Raw genomic sequence first — 19,434 nt, 5'->3', positions numbered from 1 at the left:
GTTTTTTAAATTTAAACTCAATGTAAAGACTACATTTCAAATCACTTCACAAGAAGTTGAAAGATGTTATTAAACTATTTTTAGGGTTTTGCAGGCAGAACAAATAGCTCCATTTCACTTTGTGAAAGAAAACATATGTGCTTCTCTCCACTTTCTGATATTGCTCACCTTCCTCCAGAATTCACTAATTGAAGGGCAAGTAGCTGGCATATGCTCATCATTAGCTTCAGGATGGCTACATCTTTTACATTTTGGAATCGGGAAACACACAAATCTAGCTAATCCCTGAGGTGTCCAGTATGTCCTATTGATTGTATAAAAGGGATTCTTTTTTAGACTGGCTTGCTTAACCATACAATATAAGTTTCAGAGAGATTTGCCATTAATGTGGGAGCTTGGACTCTGCAATTACTCCCTTCCACGTCCCAAACAGTGTCTCCAAAGTTCCTACACCGGCTTCCGAGAGACCTCCTTACTTAAAGACTGCGTATCTTGCAAGAGTGCTCCTACCTCCCATACCCCAACAATCTCTGAACTGGTACTCAGATACGAAGAAGTGAGCTGCATGTACTTAAGTCTAGACAAGGAGCCCCTAATCTTTGTTTTGAGTAGTTCTCAAGGCAGAAGCATTTGCACTGTGAATAGAAACCCCCACTGGTTATCCCACCCTCCCTCAGAGGTAAGCTCAACCTATCCAGAAAACATTCAGGGATGCCCTGGGAATCCCAAACTGGAGAGAACTCAGAGTCGCACCTGATACCCAGATTCTTCTTAACCCTGTACCAAAGGCAAAGAGCAGTTTTCAGTACTTTCACAAGGACTTTCTCAAAAACCTTCAGAGCCCCAAATGTATATAAAAAGCCCATAGATTCCAGCCCTGCCACCATTTCTTACAGTATCTGACCCCATGTTGAACTATCTGGTGTCCTAAGTAACATCCTACAGTTCTTAAATTGAAAAGCCATATAATTGAGGTTTAAATCCGGTAATGCCAGACCCCTTTTTCAAACTCCTCCTTAACTTTTTCAAAGAGAGCCTTGCTCCCCCTGAAGCCCAGATAAAACTAGTGATTTTTCCCTGTATTTTCCCTATCTCTTGTTTAGAAAACTTAAGGGGGATACAATTAAAAAGTTAATTCAACTTAGGTAAAAACATCATTTTAATCAAGTTCACCCTCCCGTAGATTGACAATGGCAAGTTTCTCCATCTAATAAGGAGCTTTTCAATCTCCTTTGCCACTGCCCTAAATTGTGTGCTGGAACGGCCCCCAATGAATGCACTATTGAGATGCCCAAATATCTAAACTCAGTCGCCTCCAGATGACAATTGGTGATATTCCAGCACATAATCTCCGACATAGTTGTATTCATGGCATAACCTGATTCTTCCTCTAACTTTTCTACCCCTGGGATAGTCTAAAAAGGGTCTGATGTATAAATTATTAAATTGTCTGCGTAGAGCACTATCTTGTTGCCTAGCAAAGTATTAAAGTTCCCACCCACAACTGTTAGTAATGCAGCCTCTAACAAGCTGCACTCCAAGGTTGCGAGATATGAGGTGTCATTAGCATTTGGGTCTTAAAACCCGCCACACACAAATTCATAGTTAGAACATCTTATACCCCCCAAAACCCATCTATCCGAGCTCTTTGTTTTAGATGATAGCATCTCGAGGCTTCATTCTTTCCTCAAAAGAATAGCTACGCCCTTACAAAATTCTACCTAATTCAAAACTGTGTAACTCCCAAGCCATCTACACTTTGAATAAAGTTTTCTACTCTCTATTACTGCTAAATGTGTCTCCTGCAAAATTAGTATGCGGGCCCTACTTTCTTCAAGATATCGAAGTACCAATCTCTGCCTTCCCTTTGATCTAAGACCATTAACATTCCAGGTTAAAAAACATATCCCCTTACCCACCCCATTATTCTGGAGAGAGATCCACTTACATGTATAAGAACGATTAAAACAGATTTTCTGTCACTATTGAGGACTTATTTTTTGTTTTTTCCCCACTTCTCCCCACCTAGTGCCCTCACACAACTCCACCCTTGAGGAACCCTCCCTCTACTGTTTGGCATTTTGAATGCCTTTGGGCTTCCCTGAGGAAGGGGCTACCAAAACACACAAAACAAACAATTGTGAACACATGAACCTGGAACATCTCCCAGCTCCCACCCCATCTCTCCACCACCCCCTACTGCTTGAGTTTCCTGATTGTATCTATGAGACCATCCACCTCTTCAGGAGTATGATAATTATACATCTGGTTGTTCCACATGATGCCCAGTATTGCTGGGAATTTTATCTGTGTGTCAGCCCCCAATTTATGAAGCTCTTCCAACCTTTTGCCAAGCTCCCACTGTCACTGATCGTTGATCTTAGAACTATCTGACCTAATAGTGAAGGAGTCATCTTTAACAGTGCAAGGCACGTGTTTCAAAGCTATATTCAAGATGGTCTCCTTCACCGTATAAGTAAGGAAGTTCACCAGGATCTTTCTAAGTTTCTGATGATTCAGGTTTCTTTTAAATGGTACACTCTTTAGAGATCAAGTTCTAGATTGATGTTTGACCTGTCCTTGAGAACTGTGTTTTGTAGTAATGCAAACACAAAGGGCTTCATATCAGCCCCTTCCTCCATTTCTGGGATGTTCAGAATCCCGAGGTTATTCCTCCTCGAATGGTTCTCAATCCTTACCAGATCCTCCCTCAAGCCATGATTTTGTTTTGTCAGCAGCAAGATTTTGCTTGCACTTTGCAGTACATTTTGCTTAACCAATGCCCTTCTTCCTTCATCACTTTAGTTCGTGCAGCCACTTCATACAGTTTTTGGTTTGAAGCTAGGCAGGAGGCTTGTACCCCAGACTGATTAGTCTTAGAAACCTCAAATCTATTTTTTATCACAGTTCTTAGGCACAGTAGTATGGTGAATAGCGAATCCTCCTCCTGCATTCCTGCTACCTCATTCCTATGCTCCCTGCCAATCTCACCAGAAGACTTTTGAGTGGTGAATGTATTCACTTTATCTACCTGGGGTGCTTCAACCACCTCGTCTGGGCTTTTTAAAGAGGCTAGCACCTCAAACCTATTTCTAATGGGGATCCGTACAGATGATTGAGTGCCTCCATTCTTACCCAGCTCTGCAACCATATTAGTAGCATCCATATTGTTTGTATGCGTTCCTTGTGTGTTTTGATTTTTAGCTGTTGCAGCCATCACTCTAAAATAAGAATTAAAGGAAGGGTCACTCTTATCTGAGTGGTATCAATTCTCCTTCTCATAGCGCCTGGTGACTTATCAGCTTGTTTAATAGATTTTCCAAGTTTTGATTTCGATTTTGGGCCTCCAGAGCTCCCTTAACAACACTACAGTGAGGTTTAGCAATTTTTAAGGTACTACCACCAAGGGGTCCTCAACTGGATTTCACCCCTGAACTACTAACCGAATGAGCATGATGCGCTTACCTTGATTTTCCTCCAGGTCTGTACCTACTCTGATCCAAAGACCTATGAGACTGGTGCTGGTACTGATGTTGCTGTTGTTCCTGGTGCTTTGGTTTTGTGACTGCCTCCAATTCTTCCCCTCGCCTCAGTCCTTTCCTTTTCTTGTCCTCCCAGCAAGCAGAGGGTGATTACAGTGGGGAATCACCAACTCATTATTCTACCAGATCTCCTCAGCTCCTTGGGTCGCTTGTCCTGCCTACCCTGCTGGACGTGTACTGATTCCTTCCCCCCTGGGACCTGGGGGAGAGCGCTCTACCCCACTGGAGGTCCTGTGCGGCAAGCTTTCAGCGGGGGATTGCAGTACTCGTTGTTCCCCAGAGAGAGACTCTCTGAGTTTTGGGGGAAAGCAAAAAACGACCCAGGTGGTTCGGCAGCGTCCCCACCATTAGCGGGGGAACAGGTACCAGAAATTAGACCGATGCACAACACACCCCGACACAACATCATAGAAAATACATTCTAGGATGCATATAAGCATGTAAACAAATCAGTTATTTCACTAAGTCACCTAATTTAGCATAAATGAAGGCAGCAAGATCTACTGTTCACCTGCAAAACTCATAAGAAGCTATGTGAGTTATGTGATATAACTGGTGTCAATGATAAAACTGGAAAATGGAAATCCTTTGTCATTTGAAATAGTAAATCTATCAATAAGTTGTTTCAGGTAATGAATTTAAGGTTGATAAAAATACTAATATCAAATAAAAGTATAAAGTCAATATTTGCAGTTAAATATAATTTGTATTAATAGAGCTAAAAACTCAACTTGAAACTGAAGAAAACCTTTCATTTGAATCTAGTATGCTGTTTGCTGTTAGATTTAGTATGTTTACATTCCTTGATGTTTTGAAGTTTGCAGTACCGTCCCATGTCTACAAGAGCATAGAGTTGAGCAAAAAACATAAACACAAATCATGAAACACAGGTACCAGTAAGGTCAATTTTTAAAAAAGCTGTGAAAGTTGGCGCACATGTTTGTAAAGTAATTTGGAAGAGACTGTCTTGTGGGGACTTGTGTTCAAGTACCCACAGCGTGAGTGTGTTATCACATCCAACTCCCTACAAGGGTAGTAACACACACACACACTACCCTCACATGTAAGGATGAGACTCTTCTAACAAATGGACAATGTAAGTTATACACACAGGCATCTGAGGTTTCTGAGAAGACATGGAACAGAGAGAAAAGCAGATACTAAGGGGCAAGGTAACAGTGATGATAGCAACTGAGGAAAAAACTACAGAGCAGATATTGGGGTGCTGAGGGAAAGAACATTTGAATCGACACTGTAGAGTTAAGATACCCCGTAATGAGCTGAAAACATAGAGATAAGGAATAGAATGTAAAACAGACTCTGAAGTATTGGGTGTCAGAGTAAGGAACTGCTCTTGTTGTTCTTTTTGGTTGAATAGATACAAAGGAGGTGATAGATGTGATCCAGTGCAGACATTGAAAAACTGAGAGCAAAGCAATGAACAGACATTAAGGAATCACAGGCCAGGCTCACAGCACCATCGCATTAGAGTAATGCTGTGCAGTCTGGAGTTTAAAATCAAACAATTGAAGCCAATTTTTCTTCAAACAATGTTCTAACTTTGATACTTTTAATTTTTCAGGTTGTCACAGACGATCCTAAATACATTAAGGGTCATCAAGCCCAAGCAACAATGGTGGCAAGTGCTTATAAGACGCAAGGAAACTCCAAGAACTACCTCCAGATTGCAGTCAAAGCTTCAGATTTCAAAAAGGGTAGCAACATGAATGTGGATTTCAGTGTGAAGAACAGTCATCCTGACACAGCGGACCAGATTAAATCCTTCACTTACATGGTAAGGGCACCTTACAACAATCAGCACTGCAGCACTCAGAGATGATCCTATGGTTCAGTCTCTAGGGACTGGCTGAGGGAAAGATATTGGGGATTCATTCAACCAAGACTAGGAAAGTTTGTGCAAGGGAAGGATTCTAAGATTCATTTAGCTAGAACCAATGGAACTGGAAAGGGGAGTTGAGGATAAACCCAGTAGGGCTTGTGAGGCTGAGCAAGTGTCTTAAGGTTCATCACACAATAGTAAGACTGGAGTAGATGTGCTAGGTGAGGGTCCTGGGGTTCATCAAACTGGGATGTCTGGAGCTGAGAAAGGATGCTAGGACATATATAACTAGCCGGGCTCTAAATCAAAGTGACTACACGAATATTGATCCCCAGCAATATGGACTGAAATAAATGAATTTGTACAATATCTTCCATAGGGAATAAAGATTTAGGGTCTTTTTTGGACTTTGACAGATGAGGGGCACTTGTCAAAAAGCAGCATATGCCCTGTCTGACATATTTAGTGTTGATAGAGACCCTATACCTTGTAAATAGGGCACACATACTATCCCTCACTTTTTTGTACCAGTCCGTTCATTCTAACTGCAGATCTACTAACCTTGATAATATTGTGCAGTCAATGATATTTTACAGTTGATATTGTTGTGCGTCGACATTTTACCAGTCAATATTAGGTTACTAGTTGGTCAGTCTAAAGGTTGGTCATGTAGTTCAAACAGTCAGGCTAAACAACATCTACAAGGAGAGGGTCCTGGCTATACCCTTACCAGGACCCAGGCAACTTTGAAACGGGACTAGATTCATCCCAATAGGAATTATGGAGCTGGAAGAGGAATGGTCTTAGGGGTCTTTAAAATAGCTCTCGCAAAGCAGGGAAAATATATTGAGGTTCCTTAAACATGATTCAATGGCAGGGCTGGTTTACAACTCTAGGGGTTCATCCAAACAGGACTCATAGTCCTGAGAAAGTGCTGGTGTTTCTAGCGGGTACTTGGGCTGCTGAATGAAGGGAGAGGCTTAGGGTTTATTCATTTAGTCAACAACAGGATAGTGGGCCTTAGCCATCCAGGCTCTGTGGCTTCTGGGTCATATTATGAAAGTACTCCAGGGGCAAAACAGGCATTCTTTGCAGCCCCGGGCACTTTGGTATTACAGAAGGGTCCACAGATTCTTGCATAACCATTTCTGTAATATAGATCACATTCAAACTAAGTGTGTATAATTCAATGTCAAGGGGTCATGGCCCCATTCAAATGAAGGAATTCTTTGCTCTGTACCTACACCGTATAACAGATGTGGGCACATTGGTAAAGAGACCTTAAGGAGGTGCACGATCTACATCACTTAAAAGGGGTGCTCATTCATTGTGGTCCCCGGCAGTGCCTCCTGGAATGAGTGAAAGGGGGTCGAGAAACCCCTCCAAGTATCTTCCTGCAGGTAGATGCATCCATTCACTGTAGCCACATACAGGGGGATCTCTGCCACCCTTTGAAAGTCAGGAGAGTTGCTGCTGTTACAGTGAAATGTGAATGGTGGCTTTAAACGCCAGCCCGACTTTCATTATTATGCTGTTCCTAGAGGAGGTGGTATTTTGTAACTGCACTGGGAGCAGCATATTTGCTGTGATATCTAGAATTGCCACTTTTCTGGAAGAAAAATACTGTCCATTTTTGCATAGTGTACTATAAAACATTTTTAACATGAGCAGATTCTACCTATTATATATCTCATTTAAGGATCCCATACAAAATACTTTACCTTTCATGGAATTTTTTTGTTCTGCCTTGCTGCTGGTCTACATATCATACAGGGCTAATTTTATATACAACCCTTTTTAGGTCTCGCGACCTGCGTTGCACTGCGCAGCAGTGCCTGCGCAGGTCGCGAGACCTTTAGTAAGTGAAAAATGGGGAAATCAAGCTGACCTAGGAATCGCACACACTCGTACGTGTGCATTTCCTTTTCAGCTCCCCCATTGGCCTCTGTGTGCGCCTTATTCTAAAAGACTGCACGCAATTGGCCCGAGGCGCGCGCATAGCTCCTCCCATGGCCTATTGGTGTCTATTACGCGTAATAGACACCAATAGGCCGTGGGAGGAGCTATGATCCTGCCCAGACACAGGCGTGACGCGCGCGCCACTTGTCTTTCTTTACTTTTGGTATAAGCGCGGCACCCGCGCTTTACTTTTGATGTTATAAGTAAAGCGCGTGTGCCGCGATTATACCAAAGGTAAAGAAATAGAAAAAAACATCTATTTCTTTACTTTTGGTATAATCGCGGCACCTGCGCTTTACATATAACATTAAAAGTAAAGCGCGGGTGCCGCAATTATACCAAAGGTAAAGAAATAGATTTTTTTTTCTATTTCTTTACTTTTGGTATAATCGCGGCACCCGCGCTTTACTTTTGATGTTATAAGTAAAGCGCGTGTGCCGCGATTATACCAAAGGTAAAGAAATAGAAAAAAACATCTATTTCTTTACTTTTGGTATAATCGCGGCACCTGCGCTTTACATATAACATTAAAAGTAAAGCGCGGGTGCCGCAATTATACCAAAGGTAAAGAAATAGATTTTTTTTTCTATTTCTTTACTTTTGGTATAATCGCGGCACCCGCGCTTTACTTTTAATGTTATAAGTAAAGCGTGGGTGCCGCGATTATACCAAAGGTAAAGCATTTGCAATGCAATAAGTCTCGCATTACTGAAAGTTTGAGCTATTGGCTTTGCAAATAATTATGCAACACCAATAACTCAAACTTTTAGTAATGCAAGACCTATTGCATTGCATATGCTTGTTATGCATGCTACAAGGCCAGAGCTTTCCCAGTCTCCTTTTGAGAATTGTTCTAATTAAGGATATCACACCGGCCTGAAAGCTGAGCTGACCCTGAAAAGTGCAAAGTGTAAAGATATTGCGTATTCGTCGCTACACTGTAAACCATCTCCAACGCTGTGCATTGTAATGATCTCACATCAGGCTAAGCCCACTGCTTCCTCCTTGCATTGATATTTCTAGGTGAGGAAGTGCTTGGGACAAACACTGCTGGCCTAGAATAGACATGAGGACTATCCACGGTGTCTCCTTCAGAATCACCACTCTTCAGTTGAGGATCAGCTTTCAGCCTCCTGAAGGTCCAAAACATTAACCTTAGAAAAACTTTATTTTCTTCATGTTTTTCACCGGCTATTTGTCTGTACCAAAGGTGTTTGGACAAAATATTGAATACAAAATTTTGTGATACAAAAATATTATGTCAAGAATATTGTCGACAGGAATATCAAAGGTAAAAATATAGTTTTCAGTGCTGTTTTTAATATCATAAAAAAATATTGATACAGAAAATATTGTTGTATGCAATATTGTTGGTAAGTGTCATTTTGTATGTACTTCATTGTGGTCTGTTTGATTCTATGTTTATGAAACGTTTTATTTGTGGGTTTAGTTAGATAATTTATTAATTATGAAATTATTGAAAATTATGTTTTTAATTGTATTGATGTGTAAAAATAATGGATTTATAAAAATTTTAGCAGTAGGATATTGGGTTTTAAGGGATAAGAGTGAGGAGATTTTTAAAATTGGATATGTTAGCGTACATTAAGGGGCCGATTCCGATCCTGTATTTTTTTTCCCACCCGACTCGTATCGGTAAATTTTTCCATACAAATCGTACAAGTCCCGTCCGACCCGCGAAGTACGATTCGTACGGGAAAAATACAACTTTTCCCGATCCGATTTGTACAAATCGGATCGGGAAAAGTTGTACGAGAAGGACCCGGACTTTTTTCCATACAAATTGTAAAAATGCAGTCCGACCCTACTAGTACGATCCGGACCGGCTTTCCGATTTACGATTTGTATGGAAAACGTCCCGTACAAGGGGAATGCCATTACCCGCTACGAAGCGAACTTTGTACGACTTGTATCCCGGGAAAAGTTGTTCCCGGGGTGCGAGTCGTACAGGGGTACGAGTCGTACAGGCATACACCCTGTGCGTTGTGTATGTACGGTGCGTACCCCCAACATCGCATACCCCAACATCGCGTACCCCAACATCGCGTATGTACGGTGCGTACCCCCAACATCACGTACCCCCAACATCGCGTACCCCAACATCGCGTACCCCAACATCGCGTATGTACGGTGCATAAATACGCAATGTTGGGGTACGCGATGTTGGGGTTACGCACCGTACATACACGATGTTGGGGTACGCGATGTTGGGGTACGCACCGTACATACACAACGCACAGGGGTGTATGTCTGTATGACTCGTACACCTGGGGACTCTGCTTTTACAGCAGTTTTTGGCTCCTGTAAGAAAAGAGGCGTACGGAGCGCCGTAGGGACGAATCGTACTTGCTGGGCTGGAAACCGCAGCTTAAATACATACAGACGTCGCGTGCAAGCTGGTCCGGATCAGAATCGTTGGTATTTTTTAGCTGTATGGTCTTTCGTACGATTTGTATGGAAAGAGGCTTTCTGTACGAATCGTACTTCCTAGGTCAGTGGTTCCCAAACTTTTGACTCCTGAGGACCACCATTGAGTCATCACTGAAAGCTGGGGACCCCCAAGCAATTTGTAGGATTTAAATTTCAAGCATTAAAACAGTAATTCAAAAAAAATCAAAAACACATGTGCACACAAAACAAATACTCGAATTACTAAGGATTTCAGGGGCATATTTACAAGTCCCTATCACCATGGGAACGTCACTTTTAGCGATGTTCCTGTGGCAATAGGGATTTCGCTTTATTTACATGGCAGCGTTAAGCCACTTATTGTGGCTTAAGCTGCCTTGTAAATAAGGCCCCCTATCACGCAATGCTTAGCGTGAAAAAGGTGGGCAGTGGGAGTTACAGTGGGCGTTTCACTCCAACACCCATTGATTTTGACTCTGCCCTCTATTTACAAGGTCAACTTAAATAGGAGACAGCACCCAAATTAAGACCATGAAAAACCTGGTCTTAACTTTGCGAAATGAGGAGAAATGCCTTATTTCTCCTCCTTTTTACTTTTTCCAACGGAAAAAGCAAAACACCTTTGATTGTTTATGTTCAGGAAGGTGACCCTTCCTGCTCATAAACAATCTTTAATAAAAATTGAGTTTTGTAACTTCCATGTGTGCTGCATTAGGCAGCACACATAGAAGTGACAAAACAGCATTACAAAATTGTTCATGTGCAGGAAGTGGGAACATAGCAGCATCAGGATAATGATAGACTGGGAATAAACATATGTTTCTAACTTTTACCATGCAGTTTGCAAGCAGCTCTTTGATGACAGTTTATAGGACAATGCTAGATTACGATTATCCCTTATGAATTGCACAGTGACGAAAGAATCTCTGTGACCTATGCACTTACAATACTGTTTTTTAAAATGCATTGTACACTTTCTTTGCAGTAGGCATATTAACTCTCTGTGTCACATTAGATAAGTCAAAGCTGCCACTGGACAAAATTCTCATCTCTCTCCAGCAGGTACATTAATCACTGGCATTTTCTTTACACTTTTATAGTTGCTCGAAAACTGCTAATTTCACAAAGAACTTTGCAGTGCTTTTAAAATTGCTGGCTGAGGACCCCCTGGGAATGTGCCACGGACCCCTGGGGGTCCTCGGACCCCAGTTTGGGAAACACTGTCCTAGGTTGTAAGAAAAGTTTACCGGGTACGAGTTGTACGGGAAAAACGCTTCATACAACGATTTGTACAGCCTTTTTCCAGGATTGGAATCGGCCCCAAAATGTAAATTATTTTAATGATACGCAAATTATTATTGTAAAGCTTTGAAATGTATTTTTTAACATTAATAATCTTATCAATAATAGTGTATAACTAATTAAAATATATTAATTATAACTTAGAAATATTTTATTGTGAATATTTAAATACATATTTCAATTAAAACAATTTGAAAATTAAAAAAATATAAAAATGCAATTTAATAAAGTAATTGTTTTTAAAAATACATTTTATATTTTTTGTGAAAAATTATTCATTATATTTTTTTCAAACAAATTTATACAGAAAGTCATAATGTCACTGTAAAAAATATTTTAACATTTTTATTTTAAAATTTGGTTTAATATATTTTTATTTTATTTTTTTAATTTTAGATGATTATTTTATTTTTTATTGTATGGCTCGAAGCGTAGGAATAGTAGTAAAGGATAAAAAAAATATATATTATTTATTAAGTGATAAAATATTATTTTATATGATAATGTTTAAATATGAATATTTAGGTTTGTGCTTTTGCATAGTGTCTTTTTTATGTACATTTTAGTTAATATTATATGATAGACCCAGCAGTTTCTGGCTTGCTGGGATGCATCAAAGCCAGTCAGAATGCACCATCCTAGATAGGCTGAGCTCACCCTTGGGTAGCTTGGCACTGAGCAGTTAGGCTTATCCTCAGGGCCAAAGTGTAAAGTAATGGCACAACACCACCATCGCAGCACACTGTGTATGCCACAAAAAGACTCCACACCATATGTATAAAACACTTACCTTTGTATTACACACACATTGAAATCAAAATGAAATGCACATTGTATATACATTTGACAGGAATATGCAATTGTCGAACCTTAGCTGCAGAACAGCATGAACATACATGCCTTCATCAGAGGTATTCATCCGACATGACATATCCCAATATCGCATACCTCCAACAGTTGAAATGGTCAAGCACTCACAGGTCTTTGACCACACATTGTGATCCAGCCACTCAGTCACTCAACTACACCAGCCAATGATACACATTGCCCCTGCTGGAGCCACGTTGATTAGCTTGTCGGAACCTCCTAAAACAGAAAGAAACAGTCACTACTTTCGCCCATCTGAATTAGACCTCCAGGCACCCAGCGGCATCTTCACGAGTGCAGGATCAATATCCCCCCGTAGACCATAGGCTGTGACCCAGGAAGCTGGTGCACTTCCAAGTCTGGAGAAATGATTCCCCTCAAGCTGAGGTACGAGCTGCCGTAGCTCCTGACAGACAGCCGTAGGTGTTTACAAGGCACAACGAAACCCCTCGGGCCCGTCACAATGTTCTCCACAACAAAGTACCTTATGGCCTGGGTCCAGGGAGAGATAACCACCAACCTCTGATCGAGGCTGCGATGTGAGGCAGTGTTGTCCTCCTGATCTGGAGGTCAAAGGCAGTCTCAGCTCCCAGCTAAGGTCCCCCAACACCCAGCGGACACCACACGCTCCTGAGCACAAGCTAGTACATGCCCCCTCGTTGCAATCACAGGTCCCTCGGACTCTGCAAGCTTCCCCAATACTCCTCACATCCCAACACCTCAGGTGGGCTGCTGATCTTTATGAGCACACTCCTCTGCACAGTGTGATGATGGTGTACATCAGGATGAACCTTGTCCCAACCAACTATCACTTCCACCCATTTCTGCCACACCCTCTGTGGTCTTTAGAATCTCTCAGAAACAGGGAGATCCATTGTGTCCCTGAGATGTAATGGATAGGAGGCCAGCCAACCAGCCCTTGGAGAGTACTTAGGAACCCAGCCCACAACAGTAGGCACTTAGCTACAGGCAAGCAACCTCCTGCAAAATTTATCAATGGATAGTCCCCTTCCTGGAGTACGACAAGCTCCAGGTCACCACAAGTCTGCAGATGATCCAGTTGCAGTTACTCCTGCCCTAATTATTCCTCTTGTAGAAGTCTCCCAGCATCGAACCAGCATAGTCTGGTTCCAAATCCAAAAGTGTCTCTACTTTTGGAGGCCAGAGCCTCAGAAGTTATACCCACAATAGCCATTGAAGATACAATATGTTCAAAAGGCCACCTTTGGAATACACATGCCCTCTCTAAATTTTGTCCTGTCTATCATTCTACCCCAGGAGGTTTGATCACTATATTTAGTGGGGTCAAAACCCTGCCACTTGGAATGCAGGTGTCACTTCTACCCAATGTAACCATCCCAGAAAGGCTCCTCAGAGTCAGAGGTCCGCAATTTCCTTTGAGCCCCTAGTTTATGGCTTTCTATCAGGAATGCACAGATGTAGCGGTCCCCCAGCACCCAGATGTGAATTAGTGACAAGTCACCAGGCACACAGTCACGAGCATCAAAATGGCCACTGTCCCAAAGTGATATTTCCACATACGTAATGTTCGATCCACTCGCACTGCTGGAGAGGATTCACCATTACAAACTTGTTGATATCAAACACTATACTGCTACTATTCTGCATATAGGAAATACTGCTCATTAGCCTTTCCCTACATTCCACCAATCTAATCCAATGTGAGATGCAGGCTCGTCATACCAAACACACTATACAGTGTCATTCACGACCCTTGCATTTAACATACCTGCACATGCCCTACCTCTTCCCAACACCATACCCTGTCCCTAGGTAGAACTCCGAAATAGCAAAAGACATGCAGATCCTTGAAACATAGCTTTTTAAATGCCAAGTAATAGTAACATGTGCACATAGGCCACACCAGGGCACACCTTGGAAGAGCGTTCAAGGTACATTCCCTGGGTATATGTCTTACCCCTAGACAAGGGACTTACAGCTAGGGACCTGAATCAGCCAATCATGTATACACCATTTATCAGTATGTATATGACAAGCACAGCGCTTTGGCACTGAATGGCAGTGTCAAACACGCTCAAAGTCCTAAGCCAGCAAAACAAGGTCCAAACACGAGGTCGGCTGCCAAAAAGGTCAGGGGAGACCATGCCAAAAGATGCCAGGTCTAACATTATAGATGGAAAATTATGTGTGAGTATAGAGTAATGATTGTGTATATGACATTATGTAGCACTTTGCATAAGATGTTTTAGATTGTAGTGAAAATAGTTATTTTTATTCTTTAGTAAATGTCACCCTTTTAGTGTCCAACACCTTTCCCAAATGGGTATAGATTGGAGTGGGAATAGTAAATGTCATCCCTTCAGTGGCCAACACCTTCCCCAAATTGGGTGAATTTGGAGTGGAATTAGAAAATGTCACCCTTTTATTATCCAACTCCTTCCCCAAATTGGTATAGATTGGAGTGGGAATAGCAAATGTCACCCTTTTAGTGTCTAACATCTTCCGCAACTTGGTATAGATTTGAGTGGGAATAGTAAATATCACCGCTTTCGAGTCCAACACTTTCTTAAAAATGGTTTACGCTGAAGTGTGACTATTTAATTTTATAATTTTAGTGTGAAATCCTGTGTTTAAATAGTATTTGTATGTAGTAGAAATGGTTTTGTCATTTAATTAACATTATGGGTGTTAGAACTATAATAAAAAATAGTTAAATGTTTGTAATAAGTATTATTACTAGGTACATATTGTTATAGAATAATGTTATATGACACATTTTTCAATTTTAAACGTATGTTTCAAAAGTTTATTTAATGTTTATTTTTACATTACTAAACATACACATTTCAACTAAAAACAAACATTTAAACAAATAAATTAATGAAACATTTTCAATACATTTTTATTGTTATAGAATAAAAAATAAATTATGTTCTAGGTTGTACATTTTCCACTTGTTTTGCATTTTGTAATTATTTTACCTTTATTAAATTGATTTATGTACATATTTTCAACATCATCTTAACATACGTTTTTGTAGTATTCATTAGATAATTTTACTCAATTTACACTTTACAATTTTTGACATTTTGACATTTTATGACATTTTGTACAGGTTTAATATTTTTGTAACATTATTTATTATGTTTATTCAGCATTTGTAAATTTCTTTTACACTTTTCCCATTCATTTTTATGGGGAGATAGTCTTTTTTTAGTTTAATGTAGCGATCATTTCATTTACCATCACCTTCTATTCTGTAGTCTATTACTGTCATTTTCAGTCTATTTTACGGGATCCAGTGTGCAGTAAGGTGCTGCTGTTTGTTAGAACAGGCAAGTCCTTTTTAAAATGATCTAAGTGTTTTGAAGGTGGGGTGAGTGGTGGGTGTAGTGGGGAGGTCTAGAGACCAGTCATAGTGCTATTTGTGCTTTTCTAAAATTAAATTGTACTATTGTAGTGATTTTTACTAGTGTATAGTTTGGGGTTTTCATACACTGTTTTTAATGGTATGTTACATTGTGTTATGTTACTTATTTTGTGATGATTTAGGGCCTGATTATGACTTTGGCGGTCTTCCAGTAGGACCGCAGCAGTCGCAGTCCTAGGAAGTGCACCAAGCCATCTGGATTCCAGCCCACCTGATTAAAACTGTAATCCAGGGCTGGCGATGCAGTGTTGACTGTGTCATGGTGGCAGGAATGTTTGGCTCATAGGAGAGCCAAAACAGCATACCACCAGCGTGGCAGCCTCTACAGCACATTTGTGCACGGTGTAGCATGCATCATGTTGAGCAAGCCACACAGTGCATGCATGAACGTGCAATTTTGGGGGCACATCATGTGCCCCCTCACATACCACATGAGAAAATTTGGCCGGGGGCCCTGTTGGGGTCCCTTTTACATGCCTTTCCACCAAGCCTTTCATGGCGGGGTCCGCAAAATGAAAAGCTTGGTGGAAAGGCAGGTTGTAATCTGCATAGTGGTGCTGATGCAGGCACTGCCACTATTCCAGCCTACTTTCCCCACTGCCGCTGGTTCCTGGACCCTGGCAGTGGCAACGGTCTTGTGGCGGTGGCAACGGTCTTGTGGTGGTCCCACCGCCACCTTCGTAATCGGGAGGAAGGCCTGACGCGATGGTGGCATACGGACTGCCATCCACGGGTAGGGCGGTCCCAGGAATGAGGTACTTGTAATTGGACCCTAAGTCTAATGTATATGTTAGGTAATGTTATGTTGGCAGCTTGTATAGTGCCTGATTACTCCAGTTCAGAGTGTCCCCGTGCTGAATTCCTACAGGACCGAGGTAGTTAAAAAAAAGACTGGGCGGGCAACTACTGTTGATTTAGACTTTTCATAAATAACCAGGTTTTACAGTGTTTTTGAAAAGCCGTTTCAGAGGGCTCTAGTCTGAGATGTGAGGGAAGTGAGTTTCACTGTTTGGCTGCCAGGAACCTAAACGAGTTACCGCCAAAGTGCTTTTTAGGATCCATAAACAGGTACCTGCAAGAGTGGAGATTTGTTCCGAGAAAGATAAAGTAGAGTGGAACCAAACTCCAAGGTTTTTAACTTTGTAGCTTTGGGGTGGTAAGGAACCCATCTCACTGGGCCAACAGATCGAGAACCAAATTGATGGTTGCTTCCTCATCACTAAAATATCAGTTTTACTGGCATTTAATCTGAGGAATCGGTTTTTTATCCAGTTAGCCAAGTCAGCTAGGCATAGCTTAAAATCCTCTGCCGCTTGGCCGTTGTCCTGGGCTAAGGTAAGATTCAATTGTGTGTTGTCCACATACGACACTGTCTGCACTCCATGGCTTTCCAAAAGGTCCACTAATGGCCGCATATACAGATTGAAGAGGGCCGAGCTAAAGGTTGAGCCCTGAGGCACGCTCTGGTTCAACTGTTGAGTGGCAAAACAAATGATTGCGGGGTGACTTGAAAAGGTGCGCCCCTCCTGGAAATTAGTCAGCCAACCCAATGCCAGGCCACCCACCCCTGCACAGTGTAGCCTGTCCTATAGCAAACCATGAGAGACAGTGTCAAAAGTGGCACTCAAGTCGAGCATGACTAGACCAGCCGTTTGACCATCGTCTGCTATTTTGCTGATAGATTCAGACATGAGTAGCAGTGCAGATTCTGTACTTAAAGAGTGTCTAAATCCAGATTGTGTCTCATGGAGAAGAGCCTACTCCTCCACAAACTGCATGAGTTGTTGTTTAACAAATTTCTCAGCAATTTTTGCGAAGAAAGGCAGTAGCGATATAGGTCTGAGATTTTGAGGCAGCCAAGGTACTAGAGTTGGTTTCTTCCGAAGCTGAATCACCATAGCGTGTTTCCAATCTATGGGAACACGGCCCGACCAGAACAATTAATTCAGCAGCTCAGTAAGTACTGGCGCAATGGATGCTTTGCCCTGTTCTAGGATTGTCTGGGATACAGGCCCAGAGGGGATCCTGACTTAACTTTCAGCATCAGACTATTGGTTTCAGCCTCCGAAATAGGTTTTAAGTTATGGAGCTTGCCTGGAGCAGCAAAAAGGAGTACAGGCAGAGGTTGTCTGGCTGAAAAGTCTTGGCACTCTCAGGGAAGAATGTGTATATATTGTTAATTTTATCTAACAGGGATTGTGCAATCTGATCGCAAAGACCAGTTGAAAATGGAATTGATGCTGTTGTACAGTCTACTGTTTTAATTATCTGGAAGAGTTCCCTCAACACATTTTTGGATTGTTCAATATTTGGGGCGTGATAGTTTGCATGGGTATACCTGAGATCTTTGTGATTTTCAGAGCCTCAAGATAGATATTTTTTTTGCGCTCATCATACTCTGCGCCACGTGGGTTCTAGCTGATTGCACAATTTCTTTGTTTCCTGTATTGTCTCCAAAAACCATGGTGCAGAGGGTTTAGCCCACCTGCTGGTGACTACTTTTAGAGGAGCTAGGGCATCTAAGACCTGGTTAATCCACCACTTAAGTTGCCTACCGGCAGTGGATGGACAAGCTGCAAGTATTGGTGTATTTAGGTTTAAAACCGTTGGGAAAGTCGTAGAAGTAATGCAAGCCCATTCACGTGTGCTACCTTTTTGAGAAGGTGCCGCTGGTTGGGGAGGCCCTGAGATCTTAAACGGAATCAAATGGTGGTCTGAATAGGCCACTGGGGTGGACACTGCCACCATTATGGAATGCGAGTTGGTAAATATTGGGTCCAGGATATGGCTAAGTACGTGTGTAGGTGCGTCAACCAATTGAATAAGTTGGAACAGTTTCAAATGTGTTTTTGATATTGTAATGTGTTTTGCAGGTTGGTTTTCTTGTTGACAGGTTTTTGTCAACAAACGTGCCCAATGGGCTTTGGGTGTTACCATTTTGTTTTTAAGGAAAATACTTTTGGCTCATAATAAACCATTGTTTTTAACTCTGATTTCGTTTTTTGGGGTTTTTTTTAAAACGCATTTTCAGGTATTTAACAGTTCATAATACTTTGGACTGCTTACCTGGATTGCTATTAGATTTGTTTTATTTTTGCATTTGTTTTTCGTCTTTTTGGGAGAAAAGAAATCTAATTTTTGGTGCATTATTATTTTGGACTACGTGGATAATGAGGTGGATCTGCAGCTACAGAACAGTACGTCATATTTATATTATTTATTTTGGGTCGGTAATTTTATATTTTTTCGTTTGTGTAACTGTTATGTGATTGTTATTTGGAAATGTGTGGTTTATGTGTACTTCTTTTACGCGATAGATTGAGTTTGTTCTTTGAGCTTTATGGTTGGTTAGATTTACATTTTTCATATAAATAATTCATATAGTATTTTATAATCTCAGTCTAATTTAAGATTGGAGTTTTAGTTAATGTTTAGACTGATTTAATAACATATGTTTATTTCTTATATCAAAAATGATTTTTCTTGTTGGTTTAGGTTTTGTGGTAGGTTTGTAGGGCTTTTGTAGGTTATAATTTATTTTATATGTTTGTGGCTATTATTTCTAAGTAATCACTTCCTTTGTTGTTTATGAAGATTTGTACTTTACATTGTAGCATGTTGGAGATTCTTTTGGTTTGTTTGCTAAGTTTAATTTAGGTGCAATTTGGGTTGCAGATTGTTCTATTTGTAGTTGTTGGTAACTTTGCTCTTTTATTATTGCTTCTCCGAAATTATAGAGTGTAGGTTGGGTTCTGCCTAATGTGAATTGGAAGGCATTGTGCCATCCTTCCACTGCATTTTTTATTTTAGCTTCCCGTGGCAAGGTGCTGTCATAGACATTCCACCAAGGTATTTGGAATTTGGGTTGGCATCTGTGTCCAGAGCGATGCAGTCTGCCAACCCAAGTGTCTTCAAAATAATCCAATAGAGGGCTTTGTTTCTCTTTAGTTTGTTTCTAGAAAGGGGTTTCTAATAATAAATGTTAGTGGTTAGCTAACTCTATGACTGGGACATAGGCTATTGCTACCATGTTTTTATTTCAGAGACAAATTGGCGGTTTGCAGCAAATTCTTTGCTTGAAA

The 19,434-nt window shown here is 41.1% G+C and overlaps 1 protein-coding gene across 1 annotated transcript in view; it reads left to right on the top strand.

Annotated features, from left to right (window-relative positions):
- LOC146832981 (complement C3-like) overlaps window positions 1–19,434 on the top strand; it is a 1,056,379-nt gene that overhangs the window by 305,062 nt on the left and 731,883 nt on the right. Inside the window, exon 12 of the mRNA XM_085600524.1 lies at window positions 5,125–5,337. Coding sequence (XP_085456650.1) covers window positions 5,125–5,337 — 213 coding nt within the window. The remainder of the gene's footprint in view (window positions 1–5,124; window positions 5,338–19,434) is intronic.

Source organism: Triturus cristatus, chromosome 4_2 (assembly GCF_964204655.1).
Source record: "Triturus cristatus chromosome 4_2, aTriCri1.1, whole genome shotgun sequence".
Taxonomy (NCBI): domain Eukaryota; kingdom Metazoa; phylum Chordata; class Amphibia; order Caudata; family Salamandridae; genus Triturus; species Triturus cristatus.
This window is presented reverse-complemented; position numbering and strand designations above follow the sequence as displayed.